Below are 17,817 nucleotides of genomic sequence, written 5' to 3'. Positions count from 1 at the left end.
TTGATAATATTGGGCTATTGTCAGACTTACACTTACTCTTACACTGTTGCTTAAAATTTCTGAGTAATTATAGTGCCCTAACAGGTTATTTTGAATCTTTATTTGCAATTACTGCACATATTCACGTATTTCTGAAAAAGTCTGTTTTCCTAGCTCAAAAACCCATGTATACGGAGAGTCTGTTTTCACTTTCTATCACTGTGGTGTCACATGATTAATTTAAATGAAGCTGTCTTACTAACGCTCTTACTCGTGAACAAGGAGGTGTTCTCCGAAACGCGTAGAGTGACAAAGACCGTTGGAATAAAAGCACGCTGAAATGAAACTCTGTGGCCATGGCATCGTTTTTGTGAAAACGCTGTAACATTTGTTGGTGGATATATATATATATATATATATATATATATATATATATATATATATATATATATATATATTACCTACTGGCAGTCGCCAGTAGGTAGTTATGGTTAGGACCACGTTTCCATAGGAAATCCGCAACATTCTATTTTGAATAACTTTGGCGCCGGTCGACGAATCCTCGCAAATTTTTCAAAATAGGTGGGGCGCTACGCTACGCTCCTACCCTGAAAGTCTTGGGGGGATTCGTCAAGCGGGGGCTGAGATAAAAGGGGGGTCCCAAAACGCGTTTTTCCCATGCATTTTTCCATAGGACCTTTAGACACAGCTACAGCCCGAACGGCTGAACAGAATTACTTGAAATTTGGCAGAGAGGTAGCCATAAGGTCAAGGAAGTGCCTTTTGCAGGTCTGGTGTAAATCTGTTCAGTATTTCCGGAGAAAATAGCATTTAAAAGCATATATATATCTATATGCGCGCAGGGTGCGCGCACCGTGCGAGCACCGTGCGAGCACCCTAACGTGCGCGAGCGTAATTCTGATTGGTGTTTACATGTTAGTCAACGTTCGAATCGGTCGAAATCAGGAAGTGTCGGCCGCCATTTTGTTTGTTTTCAGTGCGAGAGTGAAAAAGGAAGGTGGCGAACGTGAAAAGGGGGCAGGGTAGAGAGTTCCTGACCCCCTAGCCTTTGTCAGGGGGTCCCTGAAGGACCCTGCGCGCACCCTGGAAAGCACAAAAAAAAAAAAAAAATTTTTTACAAAAAAAAAATAATAATCCGCAGGGTGAAAACCAAAAAAAAAAATAATAATAATTTTTAATACGTAGTTTATTGTAAGATAAATATATAAAAAAAATAATACATAAATAAATTAGCATTTAAAATCCGTACAAATTCACTGAAAAAAACATAGGTTTCACACACGTTATAGTTAGGAATTAGCATTTAAAAAACCTTGCAAATTCTCTTAAAAAACCATAGGTTTCACACATGTTATAGTTAGCTGGACATTTCACTCATAAAAAACCAATGAAATTCCCCCGTTATAGTTACTGCAGGCAACTATAACTCACGCGACCGTAATCCTCTGCTGATGCTAATACTGTATTTAGACACTTATTTACCCATGTCTTCTTCCATTAATCTTTAGCTATACATATATTACAAATATTTATTTTTCAGAAAGACACATATGTCATCAGTGATGTAATATCTGACGTCATCAGCAGAGGATTGCGGTCGCGTGAGTTATAGTTGCCTGCAGTAACTATAACGGGGGAATTTCATTGGTTTTTTATGAGTGAAATGTCCAGCTAACTATAACATGTGTGAAGCCTATGGTTTTTTAAGTGAATATATATATATATATATTCATATATATGTGTCTTTTTTTAAGTTTATCTGTTATATTTGTTGAAATGTTGAAATATATATTAAATCTATATTAAATCTATTCTATTTTAATTAAATTCAGGTTACCGTTTAATATTTAATATATATTTTAAAAGCAACATTTAATACAGCGATATTAAGGACAACAATATTGTTTTTTCAATATTTTTGTACTTACCATTAAAAGTATAGGATGGTGATATTTTTGACATCGATATTTTAGTCACGATATTTTGGTATGGGGATATTTTCATAGGTGATATTTTGTCAGTGAACCACTTTCAACATGGCTGCATAGTGTTAACCCAGGAATACTCGTAATCAGTGTGTAACTACTGAGGCATGCCCGCTCTTCTTCCCATTTTGCCTTCAGAGTTTCCCAAATAGGGGAAGATCAATTGTCTCCTTTTTGTTTACATGTGTGTCATAAGTAAGTCTGTGTCTTAATGTATACTTGGCTACTTTTGAGCCTTTTGTCATCCATTTCGGCTTGCACCTGTGTGCTCCTCCACAGCATGAAATCACTTTCTTCACCATTGTAATGCTAAACTTGAGCACTTTTTTACAGAGGAATCAGTGGTGTGCTACAGCTTATGAGTGCCACGTGTGTTCTGCATGACTAAAATGAAATATATCATACTCTTGGAGATAATGAGCTCACCTGAATGTATTCATATTTATATATGATTATATGTGTTTTTTTTACCAACAGGAATCAAGACTGCATATCGCTCTAACTTATAGGACTAGTAAGCCAGTTAATGCATGTAATTAGTGTTGCTTGTTAGTCTGTCTCCCATAATCAAAGTGATAGATAGTAAATTAGATTCATGGGAACTTTTTTGTCTAAAGGAAAGCCCTGGATCTCATGTGACCATCTTAACCTGGTAACATATATATAGGGTAACAGGGTTATTATTTTCGATCTTTACCCCTGTATTTGGCTTTTAATCATACCTGAACAACCGCTAATAAAGGGATACTTTGGTGGTTCAAGTTATGTTTATTCTAAAAAAGACCCTAACTGGTATTTATATTCAAAGTTCTCCCTGTAACATGGTCGAGCCCAACCTGATTTTTAGGGACCAGGATGTGACCCGGTGATGAAGCTTGCCTTTACTAGAGTTAGTGAGGGTCTAACAAAACAAAAATGTTTCCAGTAGGGTGATAGTCACAAATCCAACTGTGCTAGGAGTATTTTTTGGGTGTGGGATGCCAATCAGTGTGTGTTGATAAACTAGAGAGAATATATCCCGACCCTCTAAAACCTTCTCTCTCCCCATGCCAGTGGGACAGTTTGCTGGTCACCCCACGGGGCCTTTGTGATTAGTAGGTAAATTGCCCCCATCTCCATGTGGGCTATAGAACAAAAGTGATTGTTGGATGATCATAGTGAAAATAAACATGTATTTAAAATAAAAGTGATCTTGAATATAGGTAGTTGTGTGAAGAAATGGGTAGTGTACCAATTAGAATGTAATTAGCTCAGGTTTCAGAGAAGCAGTTGTAAGAAGTGGAATAAGTGGATTCTTGTGTATGGAATGATTCTTAACTAAGTAATCTGTTGGTTAGGAATATGAATGTCAAGTGAACAAAACGTAGTAGAGAATTAGATACGAGAAAATTATCAAAAATGCAATAGATACTGTTAGGAAAGAATGTGTTAGTACATAGAAGGAGTAGTGAGAGAGTTGGGAGCTGGAGGTTTAGCTGGACACTTATTTCTACATCCTTTGCTAAATTGAAAAAAAGCTCAAAAAGGTCATTAACTATTTCTGGATTGCTTTCCTCCTCTCTTTAAGCTGAAAAAGTGGCTATATTTTAAGGCCTAGCATTACCCAAGACCTTATGATTTTTTTAAAATTACATTTGTCATATACTTACTTATGGGAGCCTTTAGCTAGTCCTCTTCTTTCATTGGTCTGTAGTTGTGTCATTTTCACTTTTCTTCTACCCACTACCCCATACAGCATGGGGCAAAGGGTCAGGCCACTTTAGCCATTGGCTAACTACACTATGGGCCTAATTACGATGGTCGTCAGACAAGTGTCCGACCCTCATCATTTCGGGGAAGGAACTGTCTGGCAAAGAGTCAACAGTTCTGCGCTCCCTATTAGGATACATCCGCTGTGCAGGTGGTTCTAAAATGTATTTTTCTAGTGCGGCTTGTGCTGCGGCCCTGAAATAGGGCCGCAGCACAAGCCGCACAAGAAAAATGCATTTTGTGCATATCAGTGCACCATGTGGCATGCACCATGTTGTGCCTGGCACATGGTGCAAGGATGTGTGGGGGGGGACTACATGTGCCCCGCGAGCCCCATAGCAGAGGCCCACAGGGGACGGGTACCCTGCTAGTGGCCCACAAAGTCCCTTTCCGTTTAGCTTACATGGCAGTCCGGCAGAGGGAAATGGACATTGTAATCCCTATAGCGGTGCTTGCTCCGGCACAACCCCCAGTGTAGGGATTATGGTCTGACCACCACTCCAACGGGCTCCTTGAGCCTGTCAGAGGCAGCAGTCTTTCCCCTCAGACCGCGGGCATTGTAATCTGGCAGTCGGACCAATACTCTGGATGTCAGGCAGACGGCCACCGACGGCCTGCCGGTGGCGATCCACCCGACATTGTAATCAGGCCCTTAGAGTCACACAAAGTAATTCTCTTAAGTGACAGAGATTTCTATACCAGTGTGTGTCTTTTGAAATCCCAAAAACATTTTTGCCTTTACCAATGTTTACATTTAGATTATTGAGGGCCCGGAAGCTTCCCCAATAATGAAGTTTTGAAAAAACCATGACAAAATAAAATACTCGTTGTCAAAGCCAAAATGCTGGTGGCCAACTCCTGGCCTATTGTTTTTGCCAATCTGTGTTTCTTTAGATGGGAGTCAGGACTTCCTTGTTTGTGACAGGGAGTGTGGAAACGCAGCAACACAGTTATCAATGTCACTAACCCAGCCTTCATTTAAGTAAAACTGCAGATATAATCCTAGAATTAGGCCCTCCCCTCTATGTAGGTGCCACAGCTGACTCTCCCACAAGGTGCTAAATTTATGTTAGTGATTGCAGCACTTATGTTTAGGTCGAACCTCGGCAGCGCATGAGCTGCTCTGCGAGCCATTCTGTATTGGAACATGTACTTGAAGCCCCGCCCACTCTCCACCCATATTTGTTTTTGGCTTGTGTCATTGCCCTTCGTAAATGCTGGTTTCTGATTCTTTATTAGGCCTGTTAGTCCCTCCTTAGTACCGCCTTGCCTTCATTTGACACCTCCCATGAGGGCTGGCCCTTTTACTTTGGTTGTTACATGGTACATCTTCTTTAGTCTGTAAGCACTATTTTCTTTATTGAGTTTCTCTTACTGCGTGAGGGTCTCTCACGCACAGTTGTGACCACCGGCTTGTTTATTTAACTCGTAGAAAACAGGGAGCTCTTCAGTGGCCATGGGAGAGAAAATGGGGCAACTCAGCGATGCCTTTAAGCATTTGGAATGCAATAGGTCTCGCATTTGAGAGAGTTTCAGCTATTGGCATTGTAAATGACAATGCCTTTAATTTATGTTTTAAAAACCAAAACATAAATAAAAGGTATTGTCATTTGCAATGGCAATAGCTCAAATTTGCGTAAGTGCCAGACCTATTGCATTGCAGGTGCTTGTTATTTTTAGAGACTAGGACTTTTTTTCCATCATCAGATTTTTACCTAGACAACAGTGAGAAAGGCAGAAATATAGAAAGGAGTAGGAAGAATAAAATACAGAAAAAGGTGACAAAGGGAGTAAGCAGAGATGAAAAAGAACCTTCATAATAAAGAGATAAGAAATGTAGGGTGATGGAAGAAATTGGCAGAACGTGGGATAAACACTAGGCAGTCTTAGTATTTACTGCCACTAGGGGTATTCTAAGAAAAACGTAGGACTCCTGCATGTATATGTTTTACAAATTGAGCACAAGGCTCACCCTACAAGAAGGCATTTATCAATGGAACCTCATTCTCCATTCCAGTCTTACATTTTTGGACTCCCTTCTGATAAAGATATGAAACATCCAAGACCAACTGGAATTCAAGAATATTGCAATTGCCTGGCCCCTCCCCATTGACAAGGATCACATCAACAAAGAGCTAGAACCATGCCCCATCACAATGAGGGTTTGCCCTGCACAGACTTTAGATTTGTACCCATTCAAGAACAAGGAGCAAACCTCTCCAGAAGAAAGGGTGGTATGATCACATGTGCAACTATCAGTTCTCCACAATACTTGACACACTTATAGCTAACTATATTCCAATGACACAATAGTAGGAACCATTGTTCCACACAACATCAAATCCTTCCCACATAGGTCACACTTCCAACCCACACCCTACAACCATGTTTGTAGATTTGATCATTCTTTATCTATCACTTCTTAGTTGTTTGCACCACTACTCATTGATGTACCAAGTAAGAGTATAACTCTGGGACCCATGGTACCAAACAACTATCCGCATTGGCCTCAATACACACCCTTTCAACAAAACACGACAATTGAGGAGTGTGGTTGTTTTCACCAACTCGCTTGGGCACCTTGAAAGGATATATAAATACATCTTGAAAAATGTATCAACTTTCAGAATCAGAGAGCAACACTAACCTAATGTAGTGATCTTCGAACTGCGATGCTGAAACACCGTACCCCATGCATACAAAACTATGTGTAAAAGTGTGCAAAGCTCACTAAAGGGGTTCTTCAGACACTTAAAAGGTTGAAGTATCACTCAAAAGTATTAGAAGTTGTCATGTTCTGAGGAAAATTTGATTTTGACATAGAAAGTTGAATATTTCTGAGGTATTTAAAATCCCACAAGGTGCTGTGGAGAAAATAAAACAATGAACATCAATAATAATGATAATAATAATACTAGTAATAGTAATAATAATCATAATCATAATTATAATCATGATCATGATCATAAACATCATAATTATCATAATACTATAAAAATTCTTGAAAGATACCCTCAAGTTCCCTGCCGACACAAAGCATCTTCAAGGTTTCAATATGCTTAATCTCAGTGTACTTAATTTAATGTACATGATTTACAGTCATGTACATCATTCATTATTTTTTGTAAGTTTCTTGCACAATACTCCCACCCCTCTAACTCCCTCTCATGTCTGGCTTGCTGGTAGTGCATCACTCTTCATATGGCATTTTTGATCCCTTAAAAAGAAGTACTGAATGTTGTTTGCCAACTGTTGTTGAGGCGATGCTTCTAATCATACACTACAATGTGTTAGATTCCTCACAATATTTAATGGTTTACATAATAATTGTGAGAAAATGTTTTCTTTTATGTCATTTGGGGGGGCACATACAAATTAACTCACTGAAGTGGGACTCTGCAGAACATGTTTGAGGTCGGTTGAACTAGTATAATATAGGCACAGACATGGGTTGAGGCGTTCACACCTAATAGTGCCATGTGCTAGCTGAAAGTGGCGAATGCTGATGGTGTATGTGAAAAGCATACATGGATAAACATAATGATAGTGAGGAGATGCAATGCTGAGATCAAGTCGCCTGTATTTTGCTGGGACATGAGATTTGAAAGTTAATCCCAGCTTCCCCTTGCGCCCACATTGTGTGATGTTGATTGAATCCTAAAAGTCTGTGTTTCTTTACTTTCTAATGCTTAGTTACCTTGCCTTCAAAAACACTTAGAGACAGACCAACCGAAGCACATAGCTGGGTGGATGTTTGCCCTTATAATTTGTCTTCTGCAATAAAAGGTGAGCACCTTTTATTTTTGCCATGCTATTTGTATTTAATGAGCCTGTAAGGGCAATTATTTGTCATTTGCATCTTTCTCTTTCTTTCTGTCTTTTTTGGTCTCTGCAAACATGTTTTGTCTCAGGCGCTTAACACTTGCTAGCTCAAACTCAGAATAAATGTATAAAGGAATGGCTGGATACATTTTAGTTAAATGGGTACACTCCTGTAGGTGGAAGGTACATTATGTAGTTGGACTAGGAGGGTTGAAATTGAGTCTGTGGATGGTAGGTGTCAGAGATTTTAGTCTATGGGGGAATTCAGTTTCTCTCTGATGGTGCACAGAGTAGTACTGATCTTAATGTGTTTGTATTACATTATGTTCTCCATTTCCTTAACTTCTTGGTGTTTTTTGGTTTTTGCAAGGACAGACTGAGTTCAGCCCTTTGATGGTTTTTCGCTCAGCCCACCCACATGTGGCTTTGGGTCTGACGACCCTCCACCTAACATGTCCGCTATAGCACTGTGACTACTTCCTGTCATTGTTAGGTCATAGTAGGTCTTTCTGCGGGTAGCAGGCCATGTGCCCTTGCATATTACTTATATGATACATATGTGAAACTATACCTTAGTCTCCTTGGTGTTAGTGGCTTTTCATTGTCATGTCTGGGAAGGCTGTTTCAGAATCTTGGTATTTATGGAATAAATCCTCTGCCTCTCTTGGCCATGTAGTTGGAGGCAGAGCAATACATCTAAGCAGGAGAGATTTGCAGTGTCCAGCCTGTGGGATTTTATTGCACGGTTAGAAGAAGCTGATCTTCTCAGACATAGTCGGAATAAATAGAGATGCATAAATGTACACCTCAGGTGGTCTCCACAGAGGCGGCTCCTCCGCTAAGGCAGAGGAGCGTCGTCCTACTGCTCTTTGAGCAGTGCATAGGGAAAAGAAAATGATAATAACAAGAAGTTATTATCATTTTATTTTTCTTAGTGGGACTCCGACTCCAGCCAGGTCGGGTGGAGCGGGGCTAGGCTGCCCCATGTCAGAGGGAGAAGGAGTGGTTCACACCCCCTCCCCAAGTGTGCATGACGTCTTGTTTGGCTCTCTGGGGCCGTCCAAACAGTCATGCGCACTGGGCATGTTCTCCACTGGGCTGCATTGCACAGCCCAGGGGAGAACATGCCCAGTCTCCCAGTTACAGCCTAAGCGGCCGTTTCGGCCACTCAGACCAATCACGACGCTGCTCCTGCAGCGTCATGATTGGCTGGTAGAGTGGATGCTTCCGGTGCTCTGCGAGGACTATGGGAGAGACGTGCAGTGGCAGCGGCGAAGAAGAAGGTAAATTATTTTTTTTTATTTTTATATCATGCCTCCCATCCCTGTACAGAGGCAGCCGCCACTGGATCTCCATGGAGTTGCCATGCTACATTATGAGCCTTTATGAAGTGGATCTTGGTACTTTTGGTCGTCTCGATCATGCCCTTCATTATGATTCTTGATCTTATTGTTATCTTAAAGGCAGGGCCAGTAGAATTATGTGGGAGGGGAGAATCAAATTATATGGCACAATTGACTAAATTATGGAGCAGAAGAGGCAAATGATGCGGCGTAATGCATCACATTTTGTTATAGTATTTCTACATTAGTTTGACATTTTTACACATAGTAACACTGTGTGGTAAAAGATTGCACCTTAGTCATGCCAATTCAACACCGAAAACGCAGCAATAAATGACCGAAACATGACGAGTCATTCTTTGAGAAGGGCCTTCCACCGCGCATGAACACATCACCATGTTTTTAGTAAATTGTGGTCCATCTGAGCTAGATTATTTTTTTTTCATCTGCAGATTATGCAGCAGATGATGGATTATGTGTCAAATGTGACAAATCCATATTTATGCAGAAAACACTGCACCAGCAGAATCTCTTAGTTCCATTGGCCTTGCTTACAAGTAATTGTATTATGTTTACTACCATTTGAATGGCCCTGTACAGCTTTCGTAATCTGGACACCCTTTACTGTTGTGGAGACCTTCTTGAAGGAAGGGAGTCAAATTGGTCTGATGAAAATTTGCTGTATTTCATACGTTTACTTGTGAGTTATTTTGAATATTGTTGACCCAAGACATGGTGGCTACTTATTAATAGGGCTAGATCGGAGCAGCAACACTTCTGTTTTGCATAATGTTTAGTGAAAGTTTCTGTAGATTGAACAGAAGATCATTGTGCAGTCTAATGACTCAGATTTGCAATGAGCAACTGCGGTGTGTGTGGTTGAGTCCTGGGGATCCTTCTAAACTACTTTGACCTTTCCCTTGTGCCTCCAAGAACTCAGTGCTTGCTTTCAATTGTGTTGTCAGAGGGTTCCACACAGCAGTTATTGGCTATGCTGCTTACTTGTGTTCATGAGGGATGGTCTCTTTAAAATTTTCTTTTCACTCACTGAGGGATGGTTTTCTGACAGAGGGTTGTACTATTGGGAGCATGGCTTGTCTACTATTTGTCATTTCATTGTACTGTAGAATGTGTTTAATAGTTATTATCCACCACTCAAATTACTTTCATATCTCACTATACTAATTCACCACTAATCGTGTATGGCTTCCGGAGTAGCATTCTACTTGCCAAAAAAACGCTTCTACATCCCATCAGGGGTAGCAAGCCCTATTTAAATAAAAAACATTTTCCCCTCTTCTATACCTCCACTTTCGTTCTCAATCAATCCAAATAACTGACTAACATATCCACCACTCAAATTACTTTCATATTTCACTATACTACTTCACCACTAAACCTTTATGGGTTCCGAAGTAGCGTGCCTCTCGCCGAAAAAAGTGCTTTAACACCCCATCAAGGGTAGGAAGCGCTATATAAATGCAAACCCTTTTCCCTCTACTCTCCCTCCACTATCTTTCTCAATACAAATAACTGACTGTGAGAAGTTGGCCTGGTATATGATTTCCACTAATTGAACAAAACGATGGATTTAGCCCAGATCTCTGTACTGGGGTGAATGTGTGACATTGTTCTGCATTCTGTCCATCAAATGTTCTTTTTGCATTTGTCACCCCGAGTGGGATGGGTATGCCCAGACGTGGCTCCCGTGCTCTCCATGCCACTGGAGTAAAGCTATCCTTGCTGATGAGGAGTGAAACACCAAAACCGGTCCAGGATGCTTGTTCCAGTCCAGGAAGGACCTGGCTTGGCAGTTCGGGGTGGACTGTTCCCATTGGGCACAGGGTCAAGATTGATTTGCATATGGCTGGGTTCAAACTGGAATGGTGTGGTGAGCAAAAAAAAGATGCATTTAGGCCCAGATCTCTGTACTGGGGTGAATGTGTGACATTGTTCTGCATTCTGTCCATCAATTGTTCTATTTGCATTTGTCACCCTGAGAGAGATGGGTATGCCCAGACGTGGGTCCCGTGCTCTCCATGCCACTGGAGTCAAGCTATCCTGGCTGATGTGAGGTGAAACCCCGAAACCAGTCCTAGGATGCTTGGTTCCAGTCCAGGGAGGACCTGACTTGGCAGTTCGGGGTGGACTGTTCCCATTGGGCACAGGGTCAAGACTGATTTGCATATGGCTGGGTTCAAACTGGAATGGCATGGTGAGCAAAAAAACAATGATTTTAGGCCCAGATCTCTGTACTGGGGTGAATGTGTGACATTGTTCTGCATTCTGTCCATCAATTGTTCTTTTTGCATTTGTCACCCCGAGTGGGATGGGTATGCCCAGACGTGGGTCCCGTGCTCTCCATGCCACTAGAGTCAAGCTATCTTGGCTGATGAGGGGTGAAACCTCGAAACCGGTCCTAGGATGCTTGGTTCCAGTCCAGGGAGGACCTGGCTTGGCAGTTTGGGGTGGACTGTTCCCATTGGGCACAGGGTCAAGACTGATTTGCATATGGTTGGGTTCAAACTGGAATGGCATGGTGAGCAACAAAACAATGGATTTAGGCCCAGATCTCTATACTGGGGTGAATGTGTGACATTGTTCTGCATTCTGTCCATCAATTGTTCTTATTCCATTTGTCATCCCGAGTGGGACGGGTATGCCCAGACATGGGTCCCGTGCTCTCCATGCCACTGGAGTCAAGCTATCCTGGCTGATGAGGGGTGAAACCCTGCAACCAACCCTAGGATGCTTGGTTCCAGTCCAGGGAGGGCCTGGCTTGGCAGTTTGAGGTGGACTGTTCCCATTGGGTACAGGGTCAAGACCGATTTGCATATCACTAGGTTCAAACTGGAATGGCATGGTGAGCACAAAAATGATGGATTTAGGCCCAGATCTCTGTACTGGGGTGAATGTGTGACATTGTTCTGCATTCTGTCCATCAATTGTTCTTATTCCATTTGTCATCCCGAGTGGATGCGGTCAAAGATAACCTTTAGAAAGCTATCCTAGTGGTAGCTGTGGAGAGCAGCCTTCAGGCTTAATCTTTTAGGAATGTAAAGCAGCTTGTTTTACCAGATTATCACCTCCTGAATTAATTAAATGAAAGGAGAACCACACAGTATTTACATAAAAATATGTATTTATTAATATAGCACTCTCTAATATACTGTACACAAGGATAGAACACAAAGCACACAATAGGAGATCAATAGAACAGTTGTAAGTAGCACAATACACAGTGGGCTCCAGGGGGAGACCAACCCATATACTAAAATAGTGCTATGACAACCACGACTTTGTTCAAGACAAGGTCTGGAGCACTTACAATGGTTGGGAGCCCAAAGAATCACCCAAGGTGAGTAGATAGGGACCCCACGAAGGACGGGTGCAGTGTGCTAACACGACAGCGGGCGCCGTACAATTCTATGGGGAAGTCGAGGTTGCAATTTTAAAGTTTAAGGACCCTTCTAGGAGGACTTCGAGGAAACCCTTTGGAACTTAAGAGGTTGGAGAGCCACCCCACCCGTGGATACCGTAGTACCCGAGTTACCTATCCCAGAGGAGCTGGGTGCATAGGTCTGGAGTGGTGTCGAAACCGCCGTCGTTCTCAATGGAGGGCTGCGAAGAAGTACTGCTGCCGTGAAGGTGAAAAGGGTCCAGTGGAATCCAAGCCTGGATTCTGGAAGGGAGGAACCTGAAAGTAGAGAGGACAGAGTCTGGGTCACTTCAGAGTGACCAGGGGCTCGGTAGATGAATGCCCACCTATGTCGGGTGCTTCAGGTGCGAAGAAGGGATGCTTGACTCTGCAGCGACGGGATCCAGGAGATGTCGACAATGACCAGGAGCCAGATGCGAGCTGTCCCACAAAGGATGTCGAGTGCTGAGGGGGCGGTGTCCAGCTGGATCACCAACAAGCCTTGGCAAAAGCAACCCATGAAGGAAGGTCAAGCAGGTTACTGTGTGGACCAGCAAGGTCCAGAGGACTCACCAAGCAATGGGGAGTCAGGATACATCTGGAGCAATGAGGGAAGCCCAACAGAAATCAAGATGACCCTCAGGAGGACCCACAGGCTGAATGACCAGGAGTCGCGAGGGGGCCTCAAGCAAGATTGCAAAGTACCAGAACACGGAGCACTCGGTGTGAGGAGACCAGAGTTCTTTGGTGCAAATACTGCTCAGGGTCAGGTCTACACGGAGTCTACTGCACAAGCTTGGGAATTGCCAACAAGCATATGCAACTGCAAATGGACGCGGTGCACAGGGGTTCAGGTTATGAAGTCCCCACGAGGGATACTGGCCTCAAACTTGCTGAGAGGGCAGATCAACCTCAGGGACCTTCGTAACCCACCACCTGTGTTGCTGGAATCTTTGGAGTCTGCAGAAGCTCAGGAGAAGCAGATTGATCAGTTGTATTGATGTGCCTGCGAATACAGGGGAGTGACTCCTTCACCCCAAGAGAGATTCTTCAGTTGTCCTTAGTGCACCACAGGTCCTGCACGGAGCCTGTATGGAGCAAGGGCACAGACAAAGCTTTGGACAGAGAGGGGGATGAAGTCGGGCCCAATCGAAGTCCAGCGAAGTCCAGAGTGTCCAGACGGTCAAAGGTCAGTGGTTTCTTCTTGTAGAATCTTGTCCACATAAAATCTAAAGAGCTACAGTCAGTTAAGCCCGTTTGTACCCACCGGAGAGGGTTGGACAGATTCAGGGGACCCTGCTAGGGGAGGGGCAGGACAGAGGGGAGGTTACTCCCATGTCCTTTGTCCACTTTCATGCCAGAGCAGGAGCCAATGGCTCCCAGAACTGGTTTGAGCTGGACTATACACAGGGACGCCAAATGTACCCCAGGTGCAGACTTTCAGGCACTCTCAGAGTGCACCCACCCAGCCCCAATACACTAAATCCTGTCAGGAAGGTGGTCACACCTCTCTGTGACAGGATGCCTATTGTGCTGCCCTCCCCTGCTCGAGCTTGACTCAGCGGCAGGCGGGCAGAAATGTGTCTCTGGTCGGCTGCATACATTTTGTGCTGTCCAGGTCGAGAAGGCAGGCACCGGATAGACCAGTGACTCCACGAAGCTCGCTTCAGAAGGGTGGAATCATACCTCCCACCCCGGGTACCGGTGTGGAGGTATGATTCCAAGGTGTTTGATACCAAACATGATATGTTTCTATGCAGCCATTTTCGAGATAGCATTTACAGCTAGGTTATAATGCACCTCTACTTATATGTCCGGCTAAGTCACAGACAACTTGGGGGAATGGTCTCTGAAGGCTGCTGAGAGGCTCTGCTCATGCAGTGGCACCCTCTCACCTAAAACCCAGCACCCTGTCATCAGGATTAAATAAAGCCTGCTATAGGGGTGACTTATAACTTTTAAGTGTAGTGACCTATGGATATAGTGAACCTATATCTAAAATAAGTGGTGCAAGCACAAGCTTACATCGGTTGCAGTAGCAGACCTTTAGTTCCATTTTGCATGACCCCTCATGGGTGGCATAATACATGCTTCAGCCCATTGAAGGCCTCTGGGGTACCTATGCCCTGGGTACATGGGTACCATATACTAGGGACTTATAAGGGTACCCCAGTATCCAATCTGGCGGGTACCAAAGTACATGCATAACAATTTAAAGGAGAAAGCAGATAGACTGGGGTCCTGATTAGCAGGATCCCAGTCAGACTAGTCAAAAACAGTGCAACATCAAGCAAAAAGTGGGAGTAACCATAAGAAGCAGATCCTACTTTCCTACACTGACTAAAATATCCGCCACTCGAGTCACTTTCATATTTCACTATACTAATTTACCACTAATCCTTTACGGGTTCGGAAGTAGTGTGTTATTTGCCAAAAAAGTGCTTCAACTCCTCGTCAGGGGTAGTAAGCGCTATATAAATGCAATTACAATACAATACAATATCGTTGAAGAGGCCACAAAGTGCTCCAAATCACATCTGCGCTTTATCAAAGCATGGTTGCAAGGGTCTATGCTGCTGTTTCTCCTATATGGAGAAGTTGGGTGAGGTGGGTAGGTGCGTGAGGATCAGAGACGTGCTGTAAACTACAACTGCATGTGATTTTAATTACGTGAGCATAGTTTTACTTGGATGTTAATTATTGGAATACCCATAAAGTATGCCATTTTCTTTGCCACTTATGTTGACCTCAAAGTTTTCTATAATGTGACAATTGTTTAAGAAAAAAATGACCTGCAGAACTTTGAAACAGTATGTTCACCAAGTAACCTACAGAAACTGGATGGGTATACCTTGGCGTCAGTGTCTTGTAAGCCTTTGTAAACACATACATGTGTCACATACATTTGCCTTGTGACTAACTGTACAGTAGCGGCTCCTCTTCAATGGTGGAGGAGCGTCGCCCCACTGCCAAATGCAAAGCCAGCAAACGAAAAATAAAACGATGCACTAGCATTGTTTTATTTTTCGTTTGCCAACTTGTGCATTGAGGGGCGGGGCATGGGCAGGTGAAGGAGGAGTGCTTGTGCACTCTCTAAGTGCTCATGTGTGTTCGCTGGCCATCTCAGGCCGACCAAAACACACACGTGCACTTAGGTTTCTCCAGCCCAGCTGCTTTCTGCAGCAGGGCTGGAGAAACCCCCACAGACTCCCTGGTGTGAGCAGGGCGTCTTTTCAGCCTGCTCAGACCAATCCCTGCACTGCTCTGCAGCACAGTGATTGGCTGGGAGTCTGTCCCAGGGGCTGCTGGGACCCAGGAAGTCGCCAGCAGGAGTGACGTGACGCAGGAGGTGGCCGGCGGCGTCAGGTAATTTTTTTAAATTACTATTTACTCATTCCATGTCTCCCCCCACGCTCTCTCTCACGTCCCCGCGCTACCCCCACCCGCCGCACCACTCTTTGTTAGTCGTGGCCGCCACTGTAACCGCACACTGAATAGTTGCACGGGGCAGCTACAAGAGATCATCGATACTCTCAAACTGTGAAAATTGGGCTGTTGTGATAAAAAGCATCGCAAAAGTTCAGATTGTCACACGGACACCTTGCCTCATACTACACACAAAAACCTTCCAGTTCTCGCCTGTAATATATATACTGATGATGGAACCAATGTGCATCTTCGCCCAGCCCCACTCCAAACATGGTGTAAAGAAAAGGTACCTGAGCTTAGTATGATGCATTGCAGGAGAGTGTGAGATAAATGCAGATGGACACATGTGCGTCAGCTTCTTTGTTTAGTTCTGGCATTAGCAAAAGCCTTTTGATTTTACTAATATTATAAGGTATGGCGTTAACCAAGATCTTCTGATTTTACCAATATTAGATGTGCTTTCTACTTACTTATAGGGACTTTCAGTCAGCCCTCTTCGTCTACTGATCTGTTACCGCGTCGTGTACATTTTCTTCCACCTATTACAGCATACAGAATGGGGCAGTAGGACAGCCTACTTCAGGCATTGGCTAACTTCATTGTGAGAAACAGCATTTTGCCCTTTCACACGGAGCACATCCCACTCACAAGGTAGTTCCCTCAAGGGCCTACATTAGGCTATCTGGTTTTAGGTTTAAACCTATAATAACTGATAAAACCCCACCGAAAGGAAAATAGTCATCATCGGTGTAAACATATAAACACTGAAAAAAACACCTTTGCAACCACAAACTAAGTGCCATTCGAAGAAAGGAAAAGATGAGTGAAAGAGACATTTTAATTTCTTCCTGAAGGGGCCAATATAATGTAACTTTGTTACACAAGGTAGCATCAAGAACGACTGGGCTAACATTACTCTGCTTGAGTTTTGTTGTTTAGGGATGTCACTAAAACATTGTTTTTTTTTCCTTCTGCTTTTTTCAGTTTTGTGGTCTTCGGTCTAAAGATGCAGTGTTTAGAAGCATGTTTTAGGTCTTATTTAGTCATTTTATAAACTGTAGAGAATCGGGCAATATCAAATTCGTATTTGATATTTTGGATACATTTGATTTTACTGATAGGTAAAATGGCTTGTTTCATAAGAATCTTTCCTAATATTTACCATCACATGTACCCACAGACAGATAATGGGTGAAATCCTTTGATACATCAGCCCCCTTTTCTAGTGAGTCTGTATTGATTGCAAGTGAATTGCCAAACACGCCAAGCTTTAAACATTCAATGCAAGATGTATGGACAGGTATATGCGAAAAGAATGTTCTCACCAAGCATCTGAGATAGTGGTGAAAACATGACACCAGACGTTTGGTAAAAATGGAACGCAGTGTCACTTGGGATGCTGCCTAGTTCAATAAAGATTGAATTGATATTGTTTGTATTTGCAGTAATTCCGCTACATCTGTGAAACAGTTGTATGATGGTCTGTCAAAATCGATACCTGAGCTTAAGTTCCTCACTGTAAGAGATCCTTGTCACTTGCTAGATGGTATGCTGAAAGCATCTTTACAATCTTCAGAGTTAATGAAGAATGCTATTGACTTTGTAGTCCATTCTGGTGCAGTAAAAAGTATATTTGGACCTCATATAGCCTGTGTACACCCTATCTATACACATGCACTATCAAGTGCAGAAAGCAAGCAATAATTAAAATTATATTAAAGTTCCATTAACACCGGAAAAACACAGTTTCTGTTGTTTTTAATGGCATGAAAATGTGTAACCACTGATAACCACTGTTTTTTTAAGGTATCGAATAAACTGAAAAAACCCCACCAGAATTTACCGAAAATAGAAACTGAAAACAGGAAAGCTTAGGCCTACTATACCAAAACAACACTTTTGCTTTTAGCTACTTTTTTGTGTTTTTAGATTGATGAGGGTCTGGCAGCATCCCCAAAAATAAAGATTTGGGGAAAAACATGAAAAAATACAAAACATGCATGTACAAACCCAAAAGGCTGCCAGCCAACACCAGACGTGACGTGCTGCCTTAGCGAATGCTTGTTGTACT

General features: G+C 42.8%; 1 protein-coding gene across 1 annotated transcript in view; it reads right to left on the bottom strand.

The window, feature by feature from the left end:
- LOC146798064 (uncharacterized) overlaps positions 1–3,687 on the bottom strand; it is a 34,577-nt gene extending 30,890 nt beyond the window's left edge. The window contains exon 1 of the mRNA XM_085627693.1: positions 3,635–3,687. Coding sequence (XP_085483819.1) covers positions 3,635–3,687 — 53 coding nt within the window. The remainder of the gene's footprint in view (positions 1–3,634) is intronic.
- Positions 3,688–17,817: the final 14,130 nt, after the last annotated feature.

This window comes from Triturus cristatus, chromosome 9 (assembly GCF_964204655.1).
Source record: "Triturus cristatus chromosome 9, aTriCri1.1, whole genome shotgun sequence".
Taxonomy (NCBI): domain Eukaryota; kingdom Metazoa; phylum Chordata; class Amphibia; order Caudata; family Salamandridae; genus Triturus; species Triturus cristatus.
The sequence above is the reverse complement of the archived record's forward strand: the minus strand, read 5'-3'. Positions and strand labels throughout refer to the sequence as shown.